This window comes from Tiliqua scincoides, chromosome 3, assembly GCF_035046505.1.
Source record: "Tiliqua scincoides isolate rTilSci1 chromosome 3, rTilSci1.hap2, whole genome shotgun sequence".
Taxonomy (NCBI): Eukaryota; Metazoa; Chordata; class Lepidosauria; order Squamata; family Scincidae; genus Tiliqua; species Tiliqua scincoides.
Window position 1 is genome coordinate 183553476 of NC_089823.1, and position 22404 is coordinate 183575879.

At 42.7% G+C, this 22404-nt stretch overlaps 1 protein-coding gene across 1 annotated transcript in view; it reads right to left on the bottom strand.

Annotated features, from left to right (window-relative positions):
- SMC3 (structural maintenance of chromosomes 3) overlaps positions 1 to 16141 on the bottom strand; it is a 35830-nt gene extending 19689 nt beyond the window's left edge. The window contains exons 1-12 of the mRNA XM_066619465.1: positions 16064 to 16141; positions 14290 to 14365; positions 12438 to 12476; positions 11415 to 11482; positions 8875 to 8946; positions 8673 to 8752; positions 6600 to 6678; positions 3828 to 3945; positions 3122 to 3297; positions 2548 to 2628; positions 868 to 1032; positions 147 to 268 (exon numbers count right to left, since the gene is read on the bottom strand). Of these exons, the coding sequence (XP_066475562.1) occupies positions 147 to 268; positions 868 to 1032; positions 2548 to 2628; positions 3122 to 3297; positions 3828 to 3945; positions 6600 to 6678; positions 8673 to 8752; positions 8875 to 8946; positions 11415 to 11482; positions 12438 to 12476; positions 14290 to 14365; positions 16064 to 16078 (1091 nt within the window). The 5' untranslated portion in view covers positions 16079 to 16141. The remainder of the gene's footprint in view (positions 1 to 146; positions 269 to 867; positions 1033 to 2547; positions 2629 to 3121; positions 3298 to 3827; positions 3946 to 6599; positions 6679 to 8672; positions 8753 to 8874; positions 8947 to 11414; positions 11483 to 12437; positions 12477 to 14289; positions 14366 to 16063) is intronic.
- Between the last annotated feature and the right edge of the window lie 6263 nt (positions 16142 to 22404).

Genomic DNA, 22404 nt, shown 5'->3' on the forward strand with positions numbered 1-22404 from the left:
TCTCTTGTTTCTCACAAAACAGCCATGATTACATCCTTCTCTCTCTTCAAGACAGAAATGCTCGAGCGTGCATGGACATTTCTAATCAGAGTGCTGAATGCTTCCCTTTTATATTGTACATCACTGTCTCTAACCACCATACAGACCTGGCAATTCCTCGTTCCTCTTTCTCTTTTACACTGTTGAACTTTGGTTCTGTTTCTGCCAATTCTTTCTGTTTTTCTTCAATCTTCTCAAGAAGTTTCTGCCTCTCTTTCAAAAGTCTTTTCTGAAAATAAAGGTAACGTGAAGGTCAATGGTAAGGTAAGTCAATTATCAGTACATTGTTTGTGTGAAAGAACTGATATAGAAGCACCAGAAAGGAGATATTCAGAAACAGCTCTGAACCCTGATTTACAACTCGTCAAACTTCAAAGCAGCACCCGTAACTTTCAAGAACTGTCCTGCAGTAAGTGATCTTGAACTGCAGCCTCAACCAAGGCACCAAGGCACAGTAATCTGTCGGTGAACTTTTCCTGGAGAATTTGATTAACCCATTTCTGCCCAGCCCACAACTGTACACATTTGATCCCTGTTGCATATATATCCCTGTTGGGCAGAAATGGCTTAAATAATGACAACAGCATGAATGCTTGGCAATGATTGGTTTCTCTTTGAGGTCTGCATGCCATATTTTAAACTTAAATGTAATTGCAATAAGAGACATTTTTTCTCCACGGGAATCTAAAAAAATGGATATAACCTTCACAATTATAAAATAAATGAACACTTTGCACTGATGTTTTTACATTCTAGGAGAGGCCCCCCAAGTGAAATAATTAAAAACACTTTGACGATTACATACAAACAAACAATCTCCTCTCTCACCCTCTGTTCACTATTTCCAGCCAGTTCATCTTGCAAATCTTTTGCTTTAAGCTCTAGTTTGGTCCTTTGTTTGATCTGTTCTTGTCTTTCAGCACTGAGCTGCTCTTTCTCTTCTTTCATAGCTGAAATCTTGGTTTTTAGTTCTCGGACTTGACGTTCAATTTCCTATACGGAGATACAACACACATCAACAAAAATGTGAAGAAATGCTGTAGTTAGGTTACATAATTTCAGAATTTACAAAAATGCTTATTATCCAGTAAGCCAGTGGCTCTCAATTTTTTTCAACTGATGGCTCCCTTGACCTACAGGGCCACTGTCCGTGGCTCTCCATTAGGGCTACAATACTATACGTTGTATAGGGTGATGAGATTTTTGCAAGGATTCTGTGGCTCCCCTAGCTAGTTTCCATGGCTCCCTGGGGAGCCACAGCTCACAGTTTGGGAACCACTGTAATAAGCCAATATACAGCTATCATAAAAATGGTGAAATTTAAAACATTCAAGAACAGGAAGTCAGCAACTTTAGAAACATTCCAGAAATGTGTAGGCTACAAACAGTGCAATCCTATGCATATCTACTCAGAAGAAAGTCCTATTAAGTTCACTGAGGCTAACTCCCAATGTGGTGAAATTGTGTGTGTTTCCCTTTGTATGTTACTTTTGTAGGATAGTAAAAACAGAGGGTTCTCTTTAAAGGAAGAAGATAGAGAATCAGCCTTGTCTAATTGGGAAGTGGGGTGGGTTCCAGCAGGAAGATAAAGAATGTAGCATTCTTCTCTCTGTTGTCCTGGATAGTGGAAGTGGAGGAGTCAGGCAGAGTGGTAGGTTAGGACAGGCGTGGGCAAACTTCCAACTTTAGGGATCCTGGATCTTTAATAATTGTAGGAGCAAGAATTTCAGCAGGTGCAGATCATCATCTGTAAGAAACTCACCAGTTAGAGAAATATAGGATTTTAATTGGGGCCTAAGCTTTTCTTTTACCAATCACGTTTAGACCCTGTGTGGTTATACTATATTGACTATTCAAATCTGAGGAACTGTATAGCCATTTGGTGTTTGGGCAATCGTGTTTTACCTTGTAAGAATAAGTTTGCTCTGCCAATTTAGTTATAGTAATTGGGAGATTGGAGCTCTGTTTCCTCCGTTTCTTTTTTTGTAGTATTAATTAAATCCTTATTTACCTTTCCCTTGTTTGGATTATTTGCTGATAACCCTTTTAGTTATAAGTTCTCTTGAAAGGTTAAAGGGCTCTGCCCAGGGAGCCTTTTGGAAAATCTAGGAAAGTTGGGCTGGTGTCAGTGGAGATATAGGTAACTTCCATTACATTCAGCCATGACACCCAGGTAAGTGCATATAGGATTTCAGTCTTAGGCAACTGGACTGAAGTTCAAAAGTGACAGCACTGAAAACGTGCCTCAAGTCGAGCATGAAAGACTTAGCTCATGCAATTCTCTGGGAGGAACAATACACAGGTCACTCCAGTCTAATCATGGGGGTGCACATACCTGGAGACATGTCATTCCATGTCTGTCCAAGATATATGGATGGTGATGTGTGACCACATCTATCTTGTGCGTGTGCTCATTTGCAGTCTCAGGCTACTAGTTGTCCAATCTATGGTTTGGAGCTATTGTGCAAAAGAAAAATGTTGCTGGATCAGGTGTCTGAAAATTATTACCTCCATTTTATCTCGAGCATCCTGTTGTGCATCTCTTAATTGCCTTGATTTTTCTCCACTTGTTTCTCGTTTGGCAGAAAGCTGAAAAGATATCACAACTTAATCAGCAAATAGCCCTTTGACACATTATCACTTTTGTGAATTGATATGCACAAAACTATTTTTACTTTTAATAACACAAAACTGCATGTGTGTAAAGAAATTGTGGGATCTAGACAAAGGCAAGCAGAAGGATGTTTATGCAAGGGGACTTCCTTCTCTGCTGCAAATCTGCAAGGATGCCTTCCAAGTCATATCAAAGCCCTCTTAGAGAATTGGAATGTGGCATGGGCGTGCAGGAGGAATCAACTGAAATTTCTTGTGTGAATTGCCTCTGTCAGAATTCAGTTGATTTTCCCCTCCTCCTGCAATACCCCATTACATCCCCATACTGTCCCAAAATCGTGCAAACCTTAGGATTCTTAGGGGGAGGTGAAGCGTGTGCAGAGGGTGAGAGGGAAGCATAAGCAAAAATTTGCTCCTGCTTTTTTGGATCCAAGTTATTATACTGAGTAATAAAAGAAAAATGTCTTACCTCATCAAGTTTAGCACGTGTTTCATTCAGTTCCTGATTATAAATTGTGTATTCAAGTGCTCTCCTCATTTTATCCCACTTCTGATACTGAGCTAACTCTTCTTTCTCCTCTTCCAGAGTATGTAATCGTTCTTCAATATATTTCAACAGCTCATTTATTTTCTCTCTTTTTCCCTCTTTAAAAAAGGTAAGAAAAAATTTAAATGACCAAATTACTGAAGACAAGAAGCCAAATGAGTCAAGAGTAGGTTTCCTAAATAAACAAGAAATTTATCACTAAGCTGAACAAAAATCTCCCACCCAACACAAACATTCATTTTAACTTGTGTCCTATCAGAAGAAACCACAATGCTTGAAAGTTTGTCTGCTTAAATTTTTACAATCTGAAAGCCTGGTAAAAGTTACATGCAATGTAAATATTTCAAGTTAAACCTCTTAATGAATAGTCCTCCTCTTTTGTTTCAAAATTTAAAAAAAATCCAAGAAAATAAACAATGTTCAATGTTATTTGTCCTTTTAAATTAAAAGACTAAATTATGGAAAGAAGTGAGAGACGTTTCTTACAATAAAAGACGGTACAGCCAACTATCAAATCATTTGCTTGTTTTACATAGATAAGTGCAATGTAAGTAAAAAAAATACTTGAAATAAAATGAAACAAGACTGACATGGATATATTTTAAAATTCTGCAGGCTTTACTATTACCTGTTTCTTTCATTAAGGAGATACTCTCTTCTTTCCGTTCATCATACACTCTAGTGCCAGCAACTTCCCTTAACAGCTTTAGTCTCTGAGAGTCAGGAGCTGTGGCCATCTGATTGATCTAAAAATCCCAAACACACAAAACCATAAAAATTAACCTTTTGGCTAAAAATTATAACAGTATTTATATACCACTTTTCAACCATTTTCTTTATTTATTCATCTATCATTTTCTTTATTATGCAAGTAAGTAACTAAAATTATAAAGACCAATTTGCAACATATATAGCACTATATGTGTTTCTCATAACTATTTCGTTAAGAAACTACTCCTTTAGCTCCTCTGTGCAGTTACGTAGTGCTGCTGTACCATCTAACAATTCCAGGCAAGCACAGCTTACATTTTAATATAAAACAAACACATGCTAAAACAAGTTGATTTAAGCATTTTGTTTACTGGTGTGAAAATGATAGGTTTCCCCATGTATCTGCAGATTCAGTTCGGCGGGCCCCACTGCACCCATTACCTTTCATTTTATTAGCAAGCAGGTATGATTCTTGCATTTACAATGCTTAGAACAGGAAAGTGACAAGCAGGCAGGTAGCCTGCACACTAGAAGGACACAATCAAAACGTTAACAGGAAATATGTTCTGAGTAATTAATGACTAATTTTGGTCATTTTCACACCAGTAAACACAATGCCTGAAATGAAAGGTAACTGATGTGGGGAAGGGGTGCTGAGTACTTCTGTATACAGTACAGATGTGGACCAGGAAACCTTATTTCTTATATCTGCAAGGGAGGGCGCCCTGGAACAGATCTCCCCCATGGATGGGGAGGACACACCTGTACAGCCAGTCGGCTATACGACTAAAAACTATTTTGCAAGAAGTGCAAACCTATGCATGCTCACACAGAAGTAAGCCCAATGGACCTTACTCCAAGGAAAGTGCTTAGGATTTCTTAGGTCTCCCTAACAAAATACAAAAGCATTTGCAATTTTTTTTCTTCTGAAAATGTTATTGTGTAGGCCTGCAGGAGAGATTAGTTAGGTATATTCAACTTTTCCTCAGCTAAATAGAAACTGAATTTTACTGTAAGTTGTCCTAATGGGCCCTATGGGTGTGGAAGGCTGGAACTGATGTGTAATAAATAGTAGCAACAGCAGTATAAAGATCGTGATAAGTCACTGTCATTATGCTATTGCAATATTTTAGTAATATTCAACAATAATGGTAAAAGTAAACCTGTCACTTGCCATCTACTAGAGCCAATTAATTAAAAAAAACTAAAGAAAAGACAATATCCTAGGGCTAAGTATTAAAATGTTTTACCTATTACTATTCTATCCCTTCGCAAACATTTCATTGCTCTGTCTAGAAAATCTTAAGTAGTAGGCACTAACCAACAGATCCAAGCTTAGGTTTACTGTCATTCACTTGAAATAATCAGCAACTGGGGAATCAATACTAAAAACAGATTGATTATAAAGCTTTAAATGACCAAAGGAAAGAGGAAAAAACTTGAACTGATACTAGCAGGACTGAAGCTGCAGCAATCATATAACATGGGAATCCCCCAAACCTTAACTTTTTAGGTGGTTAAGAAAAAACAGTGACTAAAGAAATGTTCAGCAGTTATGATGCAATGTACTAAAAACTCTTTTGTATTGTATTGGCAACCTTCAGTCTCGAAAGACTATGGTATCGCACTCTGAAAGGTGGTTCTGGCACAGCATCTAGTGTGGCTGAAAAGGCCAATCCGGAAGTGACAATCCCTTCCACACTGGGAGCAAGTGCAGTCTGTCCCTGGTCTGTCTCCCTGGCTATGGGCCTCCCTTCCTTGCCTCTTTGCCTCAGACTGTTGGCCAAGTGTCTCTTCAAACTGGGAAAGGCCATGCTGCACAGCCTGCCTCCAAGCAGGTCGCTCAGAGGCCAGGGTTTCCCACTTGTTGAGGTCCACTCCTAAGGCCTTCAGATCCCTCTTGCAGATGTCCTTGTATCGCAGCTGTGGTCTACCTGTAGGGCGCTTTCCTTGAACAAGTTTTCCATAGAGGAGATCCTTTGGGATCCGCCCATCATCCATTCTCACGACATGACGGAGCCAACGCAGGCGTCTGTTTCAGCAGTGCATAAATGCTAGGGATTCCAGCACGTTCCAGGACTGTGTTGTTTGGAACTTTGTCCTGCCAGGTGATGCCGAGAATGCGTCGGAGGCAGCACATGTGGAAAGCGTTCAGTTTCCTCTCCTGTTGTGAGCGAAGAGTCCATGACTTGCTGCAGTACAGAAGTGTACTCAGGACGCAAGCTCTGTAGACCTGGATCTTGGTATGTTCCGTCAGCTTCTTGTTGGACCAGACTCTCTTTGTGAATCTGGAAAACGTGGTAGCTGCTTTACCGATGCATTTGTTTAGCTCGGTATCGAAAGAAAGAGTGTCGGAGATCGTTGAGCCAAGGTACACAAAGTCATGGACAACCTCCAGTTCATGCGCAGAGATTGTAATGCAGGGAGGCGAGTCCACATCCTGAACCATGACCTGTGTTTTCTTCAGGCTGATTGTCAGTCCAAAATCTTGGCATGCCTTGCTAAAACGATCCATGAGCTGCTGGAGATCTTTGGCAGAGTGGGTAGTCACAGCTGCATCGTCAGCAAAGAGGAAGTCACGCAGACATTTCAGCTGGACTTTGCTCTAAAAAACTCTATTATTTGGGAAATGTCACATTAAAAATCAATGACATTTTTCTTTCTGCAATATATCAGTTATTACACATACCTTTCCTTGCTTAACAATATAGTACGGATTACTGCGAGAAAATCCGGCGCTTTCAAGAAGATTCATCACATCATTTTTCCTAGAAGAAAATTTTCAAGCAATAAACCTTCTAATCGTAGGTTCAGAATAAAGGAATCATTTAAATAAAGGACAAAAATGATAATTTGATCTCCTTTCAACAGATTCAGACATTAAAATGACTTCTTTCAGTCAACATAGAGGGACAAGGAATCTTGCTGCTTGGCCCTCCTATACAAGAAAGCAACCCCAGCAGCCAAATACTTGGAACTAAAAAGAATAATGGCTAATTTATTCCATTGTTTCTAGGATTGAAATTTCAGCAAATCAGTGCAGATCAGAGAAACAAGTCCTCAACTCCTGTCTTGGGCTAATTTTGTAGCTATCAATAAACATAACACCAATTCAAGATGCTATGTAAACCACCTTGAATAAAGTCCGAGGAGAAATCTGAGGACCAAGAAAGGCAGTATAGAAATACCTGTATTATTATTATTATTATTATTATTATTATTATTATGTAGGATTTTCCGGAGTGCAATTCAGTTAGAAGAGTGCCACCACTGTACTGTGATGTATTTAGCATGCTGTGACCTTTAGTTTTGTTTTCAAATAGGCATTTACTCTTGAACATGACCAAGTGAAGGTAGTTCTTTTTTATTAGCATTCTTTCCATCAGTCGCAAACATTTAGTTTCTTAACAGGATCCCAAGACAGAGGCTTTAGATGAGTGATTCATTTTCGAAGAACTGTTTCAAGAAGGTGGAGTAAGCTGACTGATGGCACAATCATATGTACACCTACTTGGAAGCAAGTTCAATTGAGTAATGGGGCTTGCACCCAAATGTATCCATAGGATTATAACCTAGATGTTCCCTTAACAGCAAAAATGACCCTAGCCCTGATAAAACTAACTCCAAATTTTCAAAGATAATTGACTTGCAAATAATACATAGTGAATGGAGACCTTCTCCAGTAGTTCCAGGCAGTGTCAGTGTGGTACATCTGGGTAGCTCCTCCCTCTCAGGCAGGCAGGTCAGATGACAAAAGTCTTGTTGAGAGGGAAAGGGCTTCTAGTTACACTGACCCTGCCTGGAACTTCTGAGAAGGGGAATTCACAGGTAAGCTCAAATCTTCCCATTTCACTGTTTTACAAAAACCCTTATTTGCATGGAACACTGTGCTGGCTGGCATGTCCATTCTGGCTTCAACAACCTATACATACACCAGAAAGGTTTAATGTCATGTGTGTGCTAGAAATGCCAGTCTGGCCCTAACCAGAGAAAGCAGAGGGCCAAGCAGCACCTTTCTGAGTTTGGCATCCACATGCCCATTGGTCAAGCCCAAGACCAGGGATTTGATTCTTGATTAAACCACCTTTGAAACAGTCAATCAGGGCTGTAAAAGCTGGAGACAGGAACTGCCTGTGTGAGGGGCTTGCTAACATGAATCTGAACAAATTTTCTGTTCCAGCTTCTCCACTGTTGATAACCCCTTGGCATATAGAGGTAAACAGAGAAATTACTCCCCAGACTGCTCTTCTAGTTTCTGACTTCCATGTCAAGGACAACTCAATATTTTGGGCTTCTCAGGCAGAAGGTAGGGCTAGAAAGGTCACCCTAGTTTTACTTCCATTTTGGGGAGAACTCCTTTTTTGCTAGCAAACTAATTATTTGTGTTAAAAATACCCTACAGTACTTAGAAAGGTCAGGTTCATGGGCAACGTGCTTTGCTTCTTCCTTGCACCATCACACTTAGAACCGCAAGGCCATCACCAGATCATGTCATAAAAGACAAAAACAGGAGAAATATTATATGATGATTTAAGTTTTCTTGTGATACCACTCATCAAAACCCACCCCGGGTGCCGGAAATGTAGTCAAAAAATTGATTTCACAAAAACAGTGATTTTCAAGATTTCACAAAGAGTTTGCAAATGACTGTATAGGAACTGGGTAGTGAGACAGCCTTGATTACTTTTAGCATGAGTTTGTTATGGTGTTTTGGTGCACATTAAACAAAACATGGGTGAAAAGGAAAAGAAACTGCACCTACGTCACCATTTTCTTGTCAAGGAAATATTGGTCTTTTTTAGCTCCAATGACTCTGCGGAGAGATACTTCTTCCTTATCAATCTTGAGGAAACAAAAGAGCATAGATTTACCATCTTGGACAAAATAGTCTCTAAGTTAGTTTCCGATATTTGTCTATTCGTATAGACATATACACCAATAAGAAGTTAATATATTTAACTTACTGGTAACCTGTTGTCCGAGTTGTCAAATATAATTTCCACAAAGGCAGAAATAACACGAGGACCTGTGCCTTCCTAAATAAAGATGATCAATTTTATTATATTAATCCTACTTTTTATAAGGTTTAAACATTTCTATGATTTAAATCACTGTATTTTTAAAAGATTCACAAACTTTATACCCAAGTGAATTTACCGTAGATACACACCTATAAGGCAAAAAATTTCTTCGCAGAAAAGCAGCCTGAATAATTGCCCCGCCTTATCTCCGGGGCAGGCAAGCAGCGAGGGGGGGAGGCGACTGAGCCAGCCAATCACTATTACGGGAGGGAGGGAGAGAGCAAGTGATCTTCTGCTGAGAGGAGGATGTGCAGACTGGGGTTGTGGCTGAGCATTTGCAGCTGCCTGCGGGTGTGGTGCGGGTGTGCTCCAAGTGCTCCTTCAGGCTGTTGCCCAGCTGCAGGAGCTCCAAGCGCAGGGCAGGGCAATTGCCACAGCAGCCATCAGCAGCCCCTCTCGCTCAGCACCAGCGCCCATGGAGGCATCTCTGGAGCGGCACCCAAGACAGAGCAGGAGACAATGAGCTGTGTGTGGGAGGGGGCATCTGAGCGAGGGAGAAGCAGTCATTTGAAACAGCTGAGTCCATCTTCTCTTTCCTTCTTGTTCCCCCTTCCCCCCTTCCTACTGTATTTAAACTTCAAGCTCTCCATTGGAAAGCCCAACTTGCTAACCCCCTTCCCATCTCCCCACAGATGAAGCTGGACAGGGTGGGGAAGGGGGGAGAGTGATCTTTTTAAAAAAAAGAGAGAGAGAGAGAAAGAGAGAGGCAGCCTGCAGAAGGCTGCACCTTTGTTTCTCAAGCCATTGAAAGGGTTAAGTCCATCTCCTCTTTCCTTCTTGTTTTTGCCCCCTCCCCCTTATTGAATCCAAACTTTAAACTCTCTGTTGCAAAGCTGAGGCTTGCTAGCCCCTCTCCCCATAATCATTCACCACTGATGAAGTTGTACTGGGGAGGGGGGGAGAGGAAGAGTTAACTTTTATAAAAGGAAAAGTTTGTGTGTGTGTGAGAGAGAGAGCACTTAAAACAGTTAAGGCTACAATCCTAGCCTCACTTTCATGGGAGTAAGCCCCACTGACTATTAAGGGACTTGCTTCTGAGTAGGCATGCCTAGGATTGGGCTCCCAGTCTATTCCCTCCCCTTGCTTTCCTCTCCACCTCTCCCCTTACTGTATACAGTCACACTTCAGTCTTTCCTTTGCAAAACTTTTTGCAAACCTCCTTGCTAACCTCATTTCCCCCTATCCTCACCAATGAAGTTGGACTGGAGAGGAAGAGTCCCTGCATTTGTTCACTGGAAGAGTCCTGGAGACCTTGCAAAGATGTAAAACACAGGAAAAGCAGAGAGTAGAATTTAAAGTAGAATTATTCTGCAGCAACAGGTATTTTAGCCAGAGATCTTAGCTGCATGCTGGCAGAAGCTAGGAAGCACTTGCAACAGCTGCTTATGTAGTAAGCTTTTAGGAGAGCATGCTTGCTTCTGCAGTATCCCCCTGCCAGGACCTCCACACGAGGCCCGGAGGCGCTGCTGCCCTTCCTCCACAGAGGGTCTACTTCCAAGTAAATCAGGTGCAACTATGTGCAGTTGCACTTGCTCAGTCACTCCTTGTTGCTTATCTCTCTACTGTGAACTGAATTGCACACTCCCAGTTGTGTGTTCTACGTAGAGCTTTTGGCTTAAGGCACTTTAAAGGAGGATTTCATTAATGGTTCTACTGGTATACTGCTTCCAGTGTACTTAGAGCCCAATCCTAGGCTTGTCTACTCAGAAGTAAGTCCCATTAAAGTCAATGACGCTTACTCCCAGGAAAGTGTGGATGGGATTGTGGCCTTACTCTGATAGTGTTTACAAATGGTTGTTGAGAGAACAATTAAAAAAAATAGTGAATGAAAATGTATCTTATGATCTATGAGATAGATTATAGTTTTTAATAAATTAGAGACTATTTTTAATACTGTTTTTGCTATACTGTGTATACGTAGTATAGCAAAAACAGTATTAAAAATAGTGTATGTATGTATATATACTATGTATATATTCTGTGTTTTTAATAAATTAGTGACTGTACAGTTCTTAGGTAATAATTACTGGGAGGTTATTTTTCAGGATCTGGCCTCGGGTAAAATCAGACAAAATTAGTCAGACACCTCCCTAAGTTAAACCCCCGTCTTATCCGAGGGTCATAGCAAATTCCATGATTTTGGGCTCAAAACCTGCCCTCGTCTTATCTATGAGATCGACATATGGGCGGGTGTCTACGGTGAATATTTTCCCCCTGTGAGATAAACCTTTTTGAGAAGATTTATCTTATAAGAAAATAAGAGAAGCATTCTAATATACAATATAGCCTAAAGAAAATTTTTATGAAGGGGAGGAGTGGCTCCTATGTGTTTCAACACATTCAAGCAGAACACAGACTTCACTTAGTCCAGTTGCCTATGTGGTGGTAACAGCATGCTTACCCTCAATATTATTTTTACTTACATGTAGTAAAGCCAGCCTTTGCTCAGGACGAAGATGACTGAATTCATCACTGAGAACAAACTGAATTGCTGCAATAAAGTACAGTAAGTTTTGTTTGATCATTTGCAGGATGTAGTAATAGCAGTATACTCCTCTAACAAAGTTTTTTTTTTTAATGGATCTCTGTATCAACAGCAGAGTGGATTTGACCTACTATTCTCCAAAGTGTGCTCGTATGTTCAGAGACCTTGGCAAATTTTATAACTAGGATTTCTTCATAAGAATTTAAGTTAGTCAAGTCTTTAATTAATACAGCTAATTACATAACAAAGCAGAAATTTTTTCCCCACCATACTGAGTAGAAAACATCCACTCATTACCTAAGAAAATTGGTATGAGAGTGAGGGAGATGGCAAAAGAAATATTTTATAAACATAAGCAAACAATCCAACCATTCTTGCAGTTCATTTTCCACACATAATGCATACTTCTTAGGTGGCACACGTATTCGGAGAAGGAGAACACCAGACATTTTCAGTCTCTGAAGTTATATGCTCGCCTTCCAGCACCCCAACTCTGGACACAGCGTGGTGGCAAAAACCACAGGACAAGGAACTTTGCATAAACCACCTGTTTGGCACATACAGGTCTACTTATGGTCTACACATTGCTTTAAAAAAGCAAGCAACTTTGCTAATAGTAGCAGTAATATTCCTGACATTGTACTGTTAAAAGCCAGAAACCCAGTTTCTGACATAGTACTGTTAAAAGCCAGAAATACACCCAAGTTCTAGACCCAAAAGTTATAAAGTCAAAAATGAAGGCATTAAGGGGAAAGCTGCAATCTCAAAAGAGAAAATTACCAATTTTCCATTATCCTAATGTAAATTTAGATCACAATATAAGATTTTACAGCACAAACCTATTCATGTTTACTCAGAAGTACATGGTATTAAATGATACTTACTCTCAGGTAATTATCCCAAAGAACTGCAGCCTTAAATAGTAAACTGATATATTTAATATGTGAAAGTTCAAACTTACCATAGAAGAAGTTGCTTTTTCCAGAACCATTTCTTCCCACTAAAAATAAAAGTTGAAAGTTACAGATTAAATCACTTCAATTTCTATGTTTCATTAACTAAATAGTTTACTTCTAAGATTCAGGGAGACATTTATGCAAAGTGACAATAAATGAAAATGAATTTTTCTTGCAAACAATTTCATTACACTATTAGAAATAAGTTCTATTGGGTTCAATGGAATTTGCTTCCTGGTACATCTGCGCAGGATTGCAACCTTAGTTTATGAAAAGTAACTAATTTTCTAAATGCATGACATTCTCTAATTCTGAAAGAGCCTGATAAATTTCACCAGCTCTGAAATTTGCCTGAATAGAATACAGCTGTCACCAATTGTGGAGTACATGTATCCTCCCAGCTCCTCTCATCCTGGAAACACACAGTATGTTAATAGTAAATTCACAATTACAGGACCCAACTGGTTCCACTGGGAACAGATTACGTAAGAGGATAGCCAGTGGTTCTATTAGAAATTCATGTGTGTTCCTAGCAAAGGAACTCTGGTTCTTTGCATAACCCAGGCCACAGAAATTTTGTAGAAACTCAAGGATGAGATCTTTCACTGCTGACTTCCTGAAGACAGTTTTGGGTTATAAGCATGACAGAGGAAAGTTGCAGCCCTTCCTAGCTGCCTACAAATGGAAAGAAAAGCTTGGATCTAGAAGGACAGAACAAAATGGAAAACCTCCCATCTCCAACCTTATATGAGAGAACTGCTCAATCAGGTTTTTGGAACTTCACAGGATTGAGACTTTCTAAAAACTTTGCCATACTTTTCTTTCAAGGTATTTAAGATAGGACACAGTCATGCATATGCTTATCCACAGAACAATCATGCAAGGCAAGTTAGGCTGAGAAAGTGACTGCCAGTGAGCTCCACAAATGAGCTGATATTTGAACTTGTTTGCAGTTCAGCACTTTATCTAGTACACTACAAGTGCACAGAAGTTCTGCATAGTGATCTGGATTTCTTGCTTAACTTATAGCCCAATCCTATACTAGCACAGTGCCTGCACAGCAATGGCTGCACCAGTGCTGGCTTAGCAAATGTGCTGTGAAGCATATTTGTGACAACTTGTGAGCAGGGAATGCTGGCAGGAAAGTCTGCGCTGTCCCACCCTGACCTGTTGCACCGCTGGTAAGTTAACACTGAGCTGCGCAGAGGTGGAGGAAGATGGAATGGAGGTGGGCAGAGAGTGTTTCGGGGCAGGGGAGGCCGGTTCAGACCCAGGAGGGTTGTAGGGACAGCAGAAGAGGCCGTTGCTGTATCCTACCGGTCCTGGGCCTAAAAGCCCTACACAGAGCTTCTCAGACTTGCACCAGCAATTAAGCTGGCACAGATTCAAGTAGCCCCATTGGGGAGCCCGGGGCTCAACACGGGGTAAGCGAACCTTACCTTGAGGAGACCTCTAGCCTGCTCAATTTCAGTGCTAGATACAGCATGGGCCCTGCGGCCCTGCTGCACCAGCACTGAATAGGATTGGACTATCTGTGATGTTTCCATTTCTGTGTATTAATTCTAGTTAAGATACAACACCACACTGAGCTATGGCTGACAGATGAAAAACTCAGAAAGGAATTTTCTATGGTGTGGATTCCTCTTAACAACATTTGAGGGAAATCATAACATTCCAGGGGCAATGTTGACATGCAAATAGCTTATTACCTCAGAAAAAACTATTTAAACACAACAGATAACAGTTACCTTAATCAAGAACCAATAATATTCCATCATGTCTGTGAAAAGATGTTTCTAAGAAGGTACTTAAGTCATACACATTTAATATCATAGACACTTCACTAACAGAACTTACCAATGACATTATGTTTTGAACTGAAGGGATCTACTATAGTCTGATCTCGGTAACTTCGAAACCCTTGAATGATCACCTGAAATAAACAATTCAAGTGCTTGTTTCTGAACTGCACCACTTGACTGCTGGTAGGGGCTGACATGATAGACTAACTCCCAAAACATTTATGCACATAAGGGAGGCTTGGATTCATATTTGGGCATCAGAAGCTGCTTTATACAAAGTCAGACCATAGATTCATCTCTACTAGCTCTCCATGGTTTCAGATAGCCTTTCCCAGCTTAAAGGTGCCAGGGACTGAAACTGGAAGGTCTTCTGCATATGCTTTACCACTGAGCTACATCCCATCCTCCACAGTAACTTCCAAATACCCCTACCTGCAGCCTGAAGGGATGCAGATCCAGTCACAGGCTTATCACCTCACTCATCACTTGTTTTTTCATGCCTGATTTTAAGGACATTAGAAAAGCCCTGCTGGATCAGGCCAAATTCCAACCTAGTCCAGCACTGCTTTCCACAGAGGCCCTCTGCCTCTCCCACCAGCTGCCTCTGGGAAGCCCACAAAAGGTCTTCACTTTGAACACAAGAAACAAGGCCTGCTTTATTTCCAACCTAATCAGATGTAATGCAGAAGGCCAATACTCCCATCCTCCTGTCATTCAACACTTTTCTCAAAGTTAGGCTACAATCCTATACACCAGTGTTTCTCAAACTGTGGTTCAGGACCCACTGGTGGGTTGTGACCTGATTTTTGGTGGAAACACCAGATAATTGCCTCAATATCTAAGGCAATAAGCTCTAAGGTAAATATTTATGTATTTACAAGATTTCTATTCTGCTCTCTCACCCGAAGCAACTAGCCAAAGGAGCAATCCAACAGCCAGAAAGGTGGTATATAAATACCTGTTATAATTATTATTCAAAAATCAGATACTGCAGCTGCCAATTACCTGCAAAGAGCTCAGCTCCTGCAGTTTGCAAGAATGTGCAAATATAAGGAGATAAACGTTTGACCGTCTTTTGGTGGTTATTATTACTTATAAACAAATAATTATTTCTTCCTAAATCTAAAAGAGAGCCTAGTAAACCTAGCTGAGTCCTGATAAGAGAGTCATGTTACAAACTGGGTCCCAGTGCTAAAAAGTCTGGGAACCACTGCAATACACACTTTCCCAGGAGATGAAACAACTGAATGCAGTGGGGTGTATTTCTGAATGGGCATGCTTAGGATGCAGGGATGTGTGGTGGGTGGGGAGGCAGGTGAGGCAGAGCCTCCCTACTGGAGTCCTTCGAAAAGCAGCGCCACTGTGTGAGGCACAGAGTGGGGAGGCAGGTGAGGCAGAGCCTCCCGACCAGAGTCCTTTGAAAAGCACTTGGGCGCCTCACAGGGCAGCGGCGCAGCTTTTCAAAGGACTCCGGTAGGGAGGCTCTGCCTCACCTGCCTCTGCACCCTGTACCTCACACATTGGCGCTGCTTTTCGAAGGACTCCGGTAGGGAAGCTCGGCCTCACCTGCCTCCCCACCCACCACCCGTCCCTACGAAGATGCCACTGCTGAGCGAGAGACAGCCCAGGCCACGGGCGCGCCTGCCAGTCCTGAAAACTGCCCTGTGAGGAAAGGCCGAGGCTGCCACCCCCAGTTGCCACCGGGCCTCCCCTGCAGCACCACCTGTCCCTCTTTCTCCCTGGCGCAGACGCCCCCCCGTCAGTAATCCACAAGCCCGCCCCCTTTTCCTCCAGGCTCAGCAACGGCCCCCCAGCACAACCCCATTTACCTGTTTGATGTACATGGCGGCGGGCGGCGGCCTCCCCTCCTCACGGTGAAGCGCCCACCGCACACCCGCACCACACAAAATGGCGGCAAAGCCTCCCCCTCCCGTTGGGCACGGAACGTACCACTCGGCGGGGAAGGGGAAGCACGGGAGAGAAGCCAACGAAGTGCCAGGGGAAGACAGTGCAGGAGACGCCGCCCCGCCTGAGACAATCGCCTGGCGTTCGGGGTTTACGGAAGGCCTCGCGCCGGGACGCGAGTTACTCCCCCGCCTCAGAACAGAATGGTACAGCCCAACACAGGCTGAGCTGCGCGCCAAAGGCAAGCGCAGGGAGGAGGAGACCTGCGCTCAGAGGCGGGGCGGGCAGCTGCGGCAGCAGCGGCGGAGGGCGACAGGCGAAGCCGGACGGCAGGGGGCGCGCGAGACCAGGCTGAGCCCTGGGGAAGCTCAAAGTTCTGGTGAGTTTGGACTGGATGGTGCCTTCGCCTGCTGCCTATCCCAGGGATGACAGACTGGTTTCATACAGGTGTGCGGTGGGTGGGGAGGCAGGTGAGGGCAGAGCCTCCCCACCGGAGTCCTTTGAAAAGTGTGCCACCATGTGCAAAGCGTGTGGGTTGTGGGTGCTTGGGCGCCCAACACGGTGGTGGCGCTTTTCGAAGGACATCCCCGGTTTCACACAGTGGCCCAAATAGCATTCACGGTGCCTTTCACAGGCCAAAAGCATCATCAGTCTGAGCCTCAAGTAAACGTTTGTTACCAGAAAGACCTCAATGTGGTTTGAGTGTACTGCATGCTTCAAGAATCCTCTCTTTTGAAAACCAGCTTTCAAGGCAGAAAGCACAGTTTACTACTGCTCTAATGCCATTCGTCTATTGCCAAAGCTTTTGGGAGTTAATAGAGTTGTTGGCAACCTTCAGTCTCGAAAGACTATGGTATCGCGCTCTGAATGGTGGTTCTGGAACAGCGTCTAGTGTGGCTGAAAAGGCCAATCCGGAAGTGACAATTCCTTCCACACTGGGAGCAAGTGCAGTCTGTCCCTGGTCTGTCTCCCTGGCTATGGTCCTTCCTTCTTAGCCTCAGACTGTTGGCCAAGTGTCTCTTCAAACTGGGAAAGGCCATGCTACACAGCCTGCCTCCAAGCGGGCCGCTCAGAGGCCAGGGTTTCCCATCTGTTGAGGTCCACTCCTAAGGCCTTCAGATCCGTCTTGCAGATCCCTCTTGTCCTTGTATCGCAGCTGTGGTCTACCTGTAGGGCGCTTTCCTTGCACAAGTTTTCCATAGAGGAGATCCTTTGGGATCCGCCCATCATCCATTCTCACAACATGACCAAGCCAATGCAGGCGTCTCTGTTTCAGCAGTGCATACATACTAGGGATTCCAGCTTGTTCCAGGACTGTGTTGTTTGGAACTTTGTCCTGCCAGGTGATACCGAGGAGTCAGAGGCAGCATGGAAAGCATTCAGTTTCCTCTCCTGTTGTGAGTGAAGAGTCCATGACTCACTGCAGTACAGAAGTGTACTCAGGACGCAAGCTCTGTAGACCTGGATCTTGGTATGTTCCGTCAGCTTCTTGTTGGACCAGACTCTCTTTGTGAGTCTGGAAAACGTGGTAGCTGCTTTACCGATGCGTTTGTTTAGCTCGGTATCGAGAGAAAGAGTGTCGGAGATCGTTGAGCCAAGGTACACAAAGTCATGGACAACCTCCAGTTCATGCGCAGAGATTGTAATGCAGGGAGGTGAGTCCACATCCTGAACCATGACCTGTGTTTTCTTCAGGCTGATAATAGCGCCATGAGAAAAAGTAGGAAGAGTCAATTATATTTTCCAAGCAAGGCAAGTCCACACAGCTCTTCTCCTTGCAACTGAGGTAAGTCAACTCTCACAAGAACTTGTCATGCCTGGGCAGAGAGATTTTGAATGGACCACAATATACCAGATGAGAACCACTTTTGAGTGATTAATTAACATATTGTACTAGAGAAGTTATTTAGTGTTCTGTGATGCAAAGGTAGGAACCATCTAATAAGACAACAAGCAATTAAAATTTAATAAAAGAATTTCCATTTTCATCCAGAGTACATTTGTCCATTTTATCCAGCAAAACCATTGCTAACTTTGATAGAAGGCCAACTTGAGAAGCAACAAGATTATGAGACAAAACAACTGTTGTCTTTGCAGAAATAAAGGCTGTGGAGGAATACACTGTTGAAAGCATCTGTTCAAATATGTGTCACACTGATTCCTGGTCAAATGGGAATGAATGATCTTCTAGAATCCTTCCATGCCTTTCTTGAATTGGAATTCTTGAATTCTTAATGGGACTCCATGTCTGAGTAGACATGAATGGGATTGGGCCTACTATGACGTACTATGTTCTGATTATGCAGGGGTTTCCTGGTAATGTGATGGCCTTGTGACATCATACTTTGACATCACAGTCCCTTGGTTCAACTGTCCAGAACATTGCCCTCACCAGACGAGAAAGACCAGACTAGACCAGAACGTCTTTCTTGGTTTACTCTAATTTTGCATTTTTCATCTTTATTATTATAAAGAGATTGAGGACCTGATCCTATCGGGGTTATTGTAGCGTATTAGTAATGATGTTGGTTATAATGATCAGAAGAGAGTGCATTTTGGCAGATATCCCATTCTTTTCCTCCTGCCTGGAGGAGTGCAACTGGTCCAGATATATAATGTCCACAGTTGGCAACATACTCAAAAACAAGATACTGTACATTAAACACTTCTCCCAACAATAAGTCTGGGAGCATAATGAATACATTATATGTTGCGTGATTAACTCCTCTTTTCTGAATCAATGTCTCTCAACTTCATTGTGTTACCCAGAATGATGAGAGATGGAGGAAAACTCTAGCCACTTTCTCCATAGCGTATTTGATGAATCCCTATGCTTCCCTGGGTCCCCACTTCTTTTCTGTGCCTTTTTGTCTGTTTTCCCAAATTTTGGACAAATTTAACTCACCAGCAGTTTCTGTGCATTCAGCTGTTGGCAGCATCACAGGTAGCTTTTGTCCCTTTGTTTTGTAAGAGTCATAAGCTTCTTCTCTTCCATTTGGGTCTGAGTTCCTGCCAGGGATAGGAATGTGCCTGCTAATTGGCTCACATTCCTGTCTATCCTACTCTAAGGGGGGGCAGACAGGTATCTAGGTAATCCATTAATCAGGTAAACATGTGATTTCATCATAGCCAAATCTTAAAACTTGCAAGCCCGCTGGGAACTGAGAGAGAAGCACCCACTCACAGGGCAGCAAGAGAAAGTGAGCTGGGAGTTCCATCTTTTTGGTAATTAGGAGAAGGACAATGTCCAGACAGAGATCTGTCAGGTTCTGATTCATTTCATTTTGGTTTTTCCACTGGTTTACAAAATGTTCCTGAATGAGGGAAGCAGATTAGTAGCCAGAGCTCCTTCTGCTGGTCATTAGCAGTAACAGCAGCCTTCCATTAATCTTTTGTATTGCACATTTTTATCTAGTTGCCTTGTTCTTTTTCTATTTTGTTTACTCCTCTTATTTAATCTTTTAATAAAACTGGTTACATCTTAACTCTTGGTCATCACAGCCTGGTCCCTGGGTGTGGGAAGCGCAGTGGATTGTCATGTTCCTTTGCTCTGCAGACATTGCTGTGAGAGGGATCGTGATAAGAATCCATGAAGTTCAGTATTCTTTTAGGGGGGTGGGTTATTGGCCAGGGCCCCCTCTGCCTGGTCTGATAGTCTGGGCTGGTGGCAGCAGATATATTCTACCAAGGCGTTCCCCATTCAGCTGCGTGTCCAAAAAGGGAAAGAAGGGAACAGGAAGGGAGTGAGCAGACGCGTGTGGAAATCTGGGCACAATCCTAACTCCTTATGTCCGTGCTTTCCAGCACGGACATTTGGGGCTTTCCAGCACGGACATAAGGGCAATGCATCTCTGAGGTAAGGGAACAAACATTCCCTTACTTTGAGGAGGCCTCCATGAGTGCCACCCAACTGGCAGGATGCAGCACATGCCCCACTGAACCGCTACGCCACTGTAGCCACTCCAATGTAGCCACAATGCAATCCCTTGGTAAGAGAACACATGTTTCCATACCTTGAGAAGGCCCCAGTGACTGCCCCTCCACCACAGGATGCAGTGCACACCCCACTGGCACAGCTGCACCAGCACTGGAAAATTGGATAGGATTGGACCGTCAGTCATGTTCCCTCTACATGCAGGTTCTCTTTTTTCTACATTAAGAGATCCTAAACACCTTTGTTTCCTCAGAGGCAGGGTGCTCCAACCCCTTGATTATTGTATATTTTGTCCTTTTCTTTACCTTCTCCAAGTCTACAATTATCCTTTGCGAGATGTGGCAACCAGAACAGTACACAAATTTCCAAATATGGCTGCACCATAATTTGTTTAATGGTATCTCAATACTGGCAGTTTTGTTTCCAGTTCTTTGCCTTATAAATCCCTAACATGGAATCTGCCTTCTTCACAGCATCCCTTGTACATGATGAAAATTGTCACTGAGATATCCACCATGACCCCAAATTATTTTTCTTCCATAGTCATCAAAAAGTTTGGACCCCATCAGTGCAGATAAGAATTCAGATTTCTTGCCCCAATGCAAGTCACTGTATTTACTCACAATGAACCTCCTTTGCCAGTTTGTTAACCATTTACCCAGTTTGGAGAGGTTCTCCAGAACTCATTGCAGTCAACTTGAGATTTTTGTGAGAGATCTGTCAGTGTGTGAGTAGAGACACACCAGGATATAGTTACAAAGGGTATGATTTGTTGCCTGCAACCAATCTTGTTACTTGGTTAGAACTTGTTGGTTGCTTCTCTTCCTATATCTAATTAACCTCCTTAGCTTTTGGTTTCCTGATCTGTAGGACAAGTTGCATAACAATGCCTAAAGTTTTCTGGTTATATTAATCACAAACTCAACTTTGCTTTGTGTGGAACTGATCAATTGAGTCAGCACTTACAATTTCATCATCCTGAATAATCTGAAGTGTCACTTGCAATAACCTCTCTATAAATTCTATAAATTTAGTTAACAACTAAAGTAACATTTACTCCCATTCTTAACAGTAAATCACAAGATAATATAAGTAAATGAAAAGTTTCTTGTTTCTAGATACTGTTTTGCTCTCTCACCTGATTCCAAGTGACTCCACTTCCCCAACTGACACTCCTAACTGCCTCAGAATGCTGTTGTCCATCAGACGCAGACACAAGATGTGACAAGTTCCAATTCCAGTTCCACAATATCCTCCCAGCAGCCCTATTATGGCAGAGAAATAAATATACTCACAACTATCCAGAGACATATGCTAAGTTCTGGTGCCAGCCCCTGGTCAACAACTGGGGGATGCCTCATTTAAGATCTCAGCTCAGTTGTAAGCTGTTCAGCTGCCTGTTGTCCTCTTGATTGCCTTGCCATTCTCATGTTCCAGTTAGGAAGCCCTGATAGCATTTTTCATTGCCTAACAGGAAAAGGGAGCATGCAATAACAGAATTCCAATCCCCAAGTCTCTCATTAAAAAAGGGAAGGTTGGCGGGGACTTTACGTGGGCGTGTTAGAAAGAGGACACTCAACCGCATGAGCCAGGCAGCCTCTCCAGTGTAGGAGGTGAACCTTTTCCTTTTAGTGGATATTAGTGCAGAGATTGTTGAGTTAGAAACTGACTTTCTTTTCTTTTAATTTGCCTGTAAACTCAAGTACCATATTTGATTTTGCTGGTGTTGCCCTATGCCTGTTCTTTCAATCTTCTAATACATTTTTTCCTATATTTTGAAAGCAACCAGACTGTCTGGTAAAAGACAGGAGCCAAGAGCTATTTGCCTCCCTGTTTGTCAACAGACTGTTTTGGCCAAATACTACAGGATTTTGGAGTATGACCATGAGCAGAGAACAGCCAAGTCCATTGGCACCCCTTTCTCTCCCGCAGCAACACATTCAGTGCTACATAAGAACATAAGAACAGCCCCACTGGATCAGGCCATAGGCCCATCTAGTTCAGCTTCCTGTATCTCACAGCGGCCCACCAAATGCCCCAGGGAGCACACCAGATACAAGAGACCTGCATCCTGGTGCCCTCCCTTGCATCTGACATAGCCCATTTCTAAAATCAGGAGAGAGATTGTAGGAGAGAGGTGTAGGTCAAAGGGCTACTCACAGACCAGTGAAAAAACTTGAGAGGAAGCCTTAGCCCGCCCCTGCCCCCTCCCCGGCTATTTGGTTGGGACACAACAATGATAGCCAGAACAGGTTGCAATGGTGTGTGCTTCATTCTTCCCTTAGGAATCCAAGAGCGACTGCAAGGTGAGACACACAGGCCAAGTGTCCA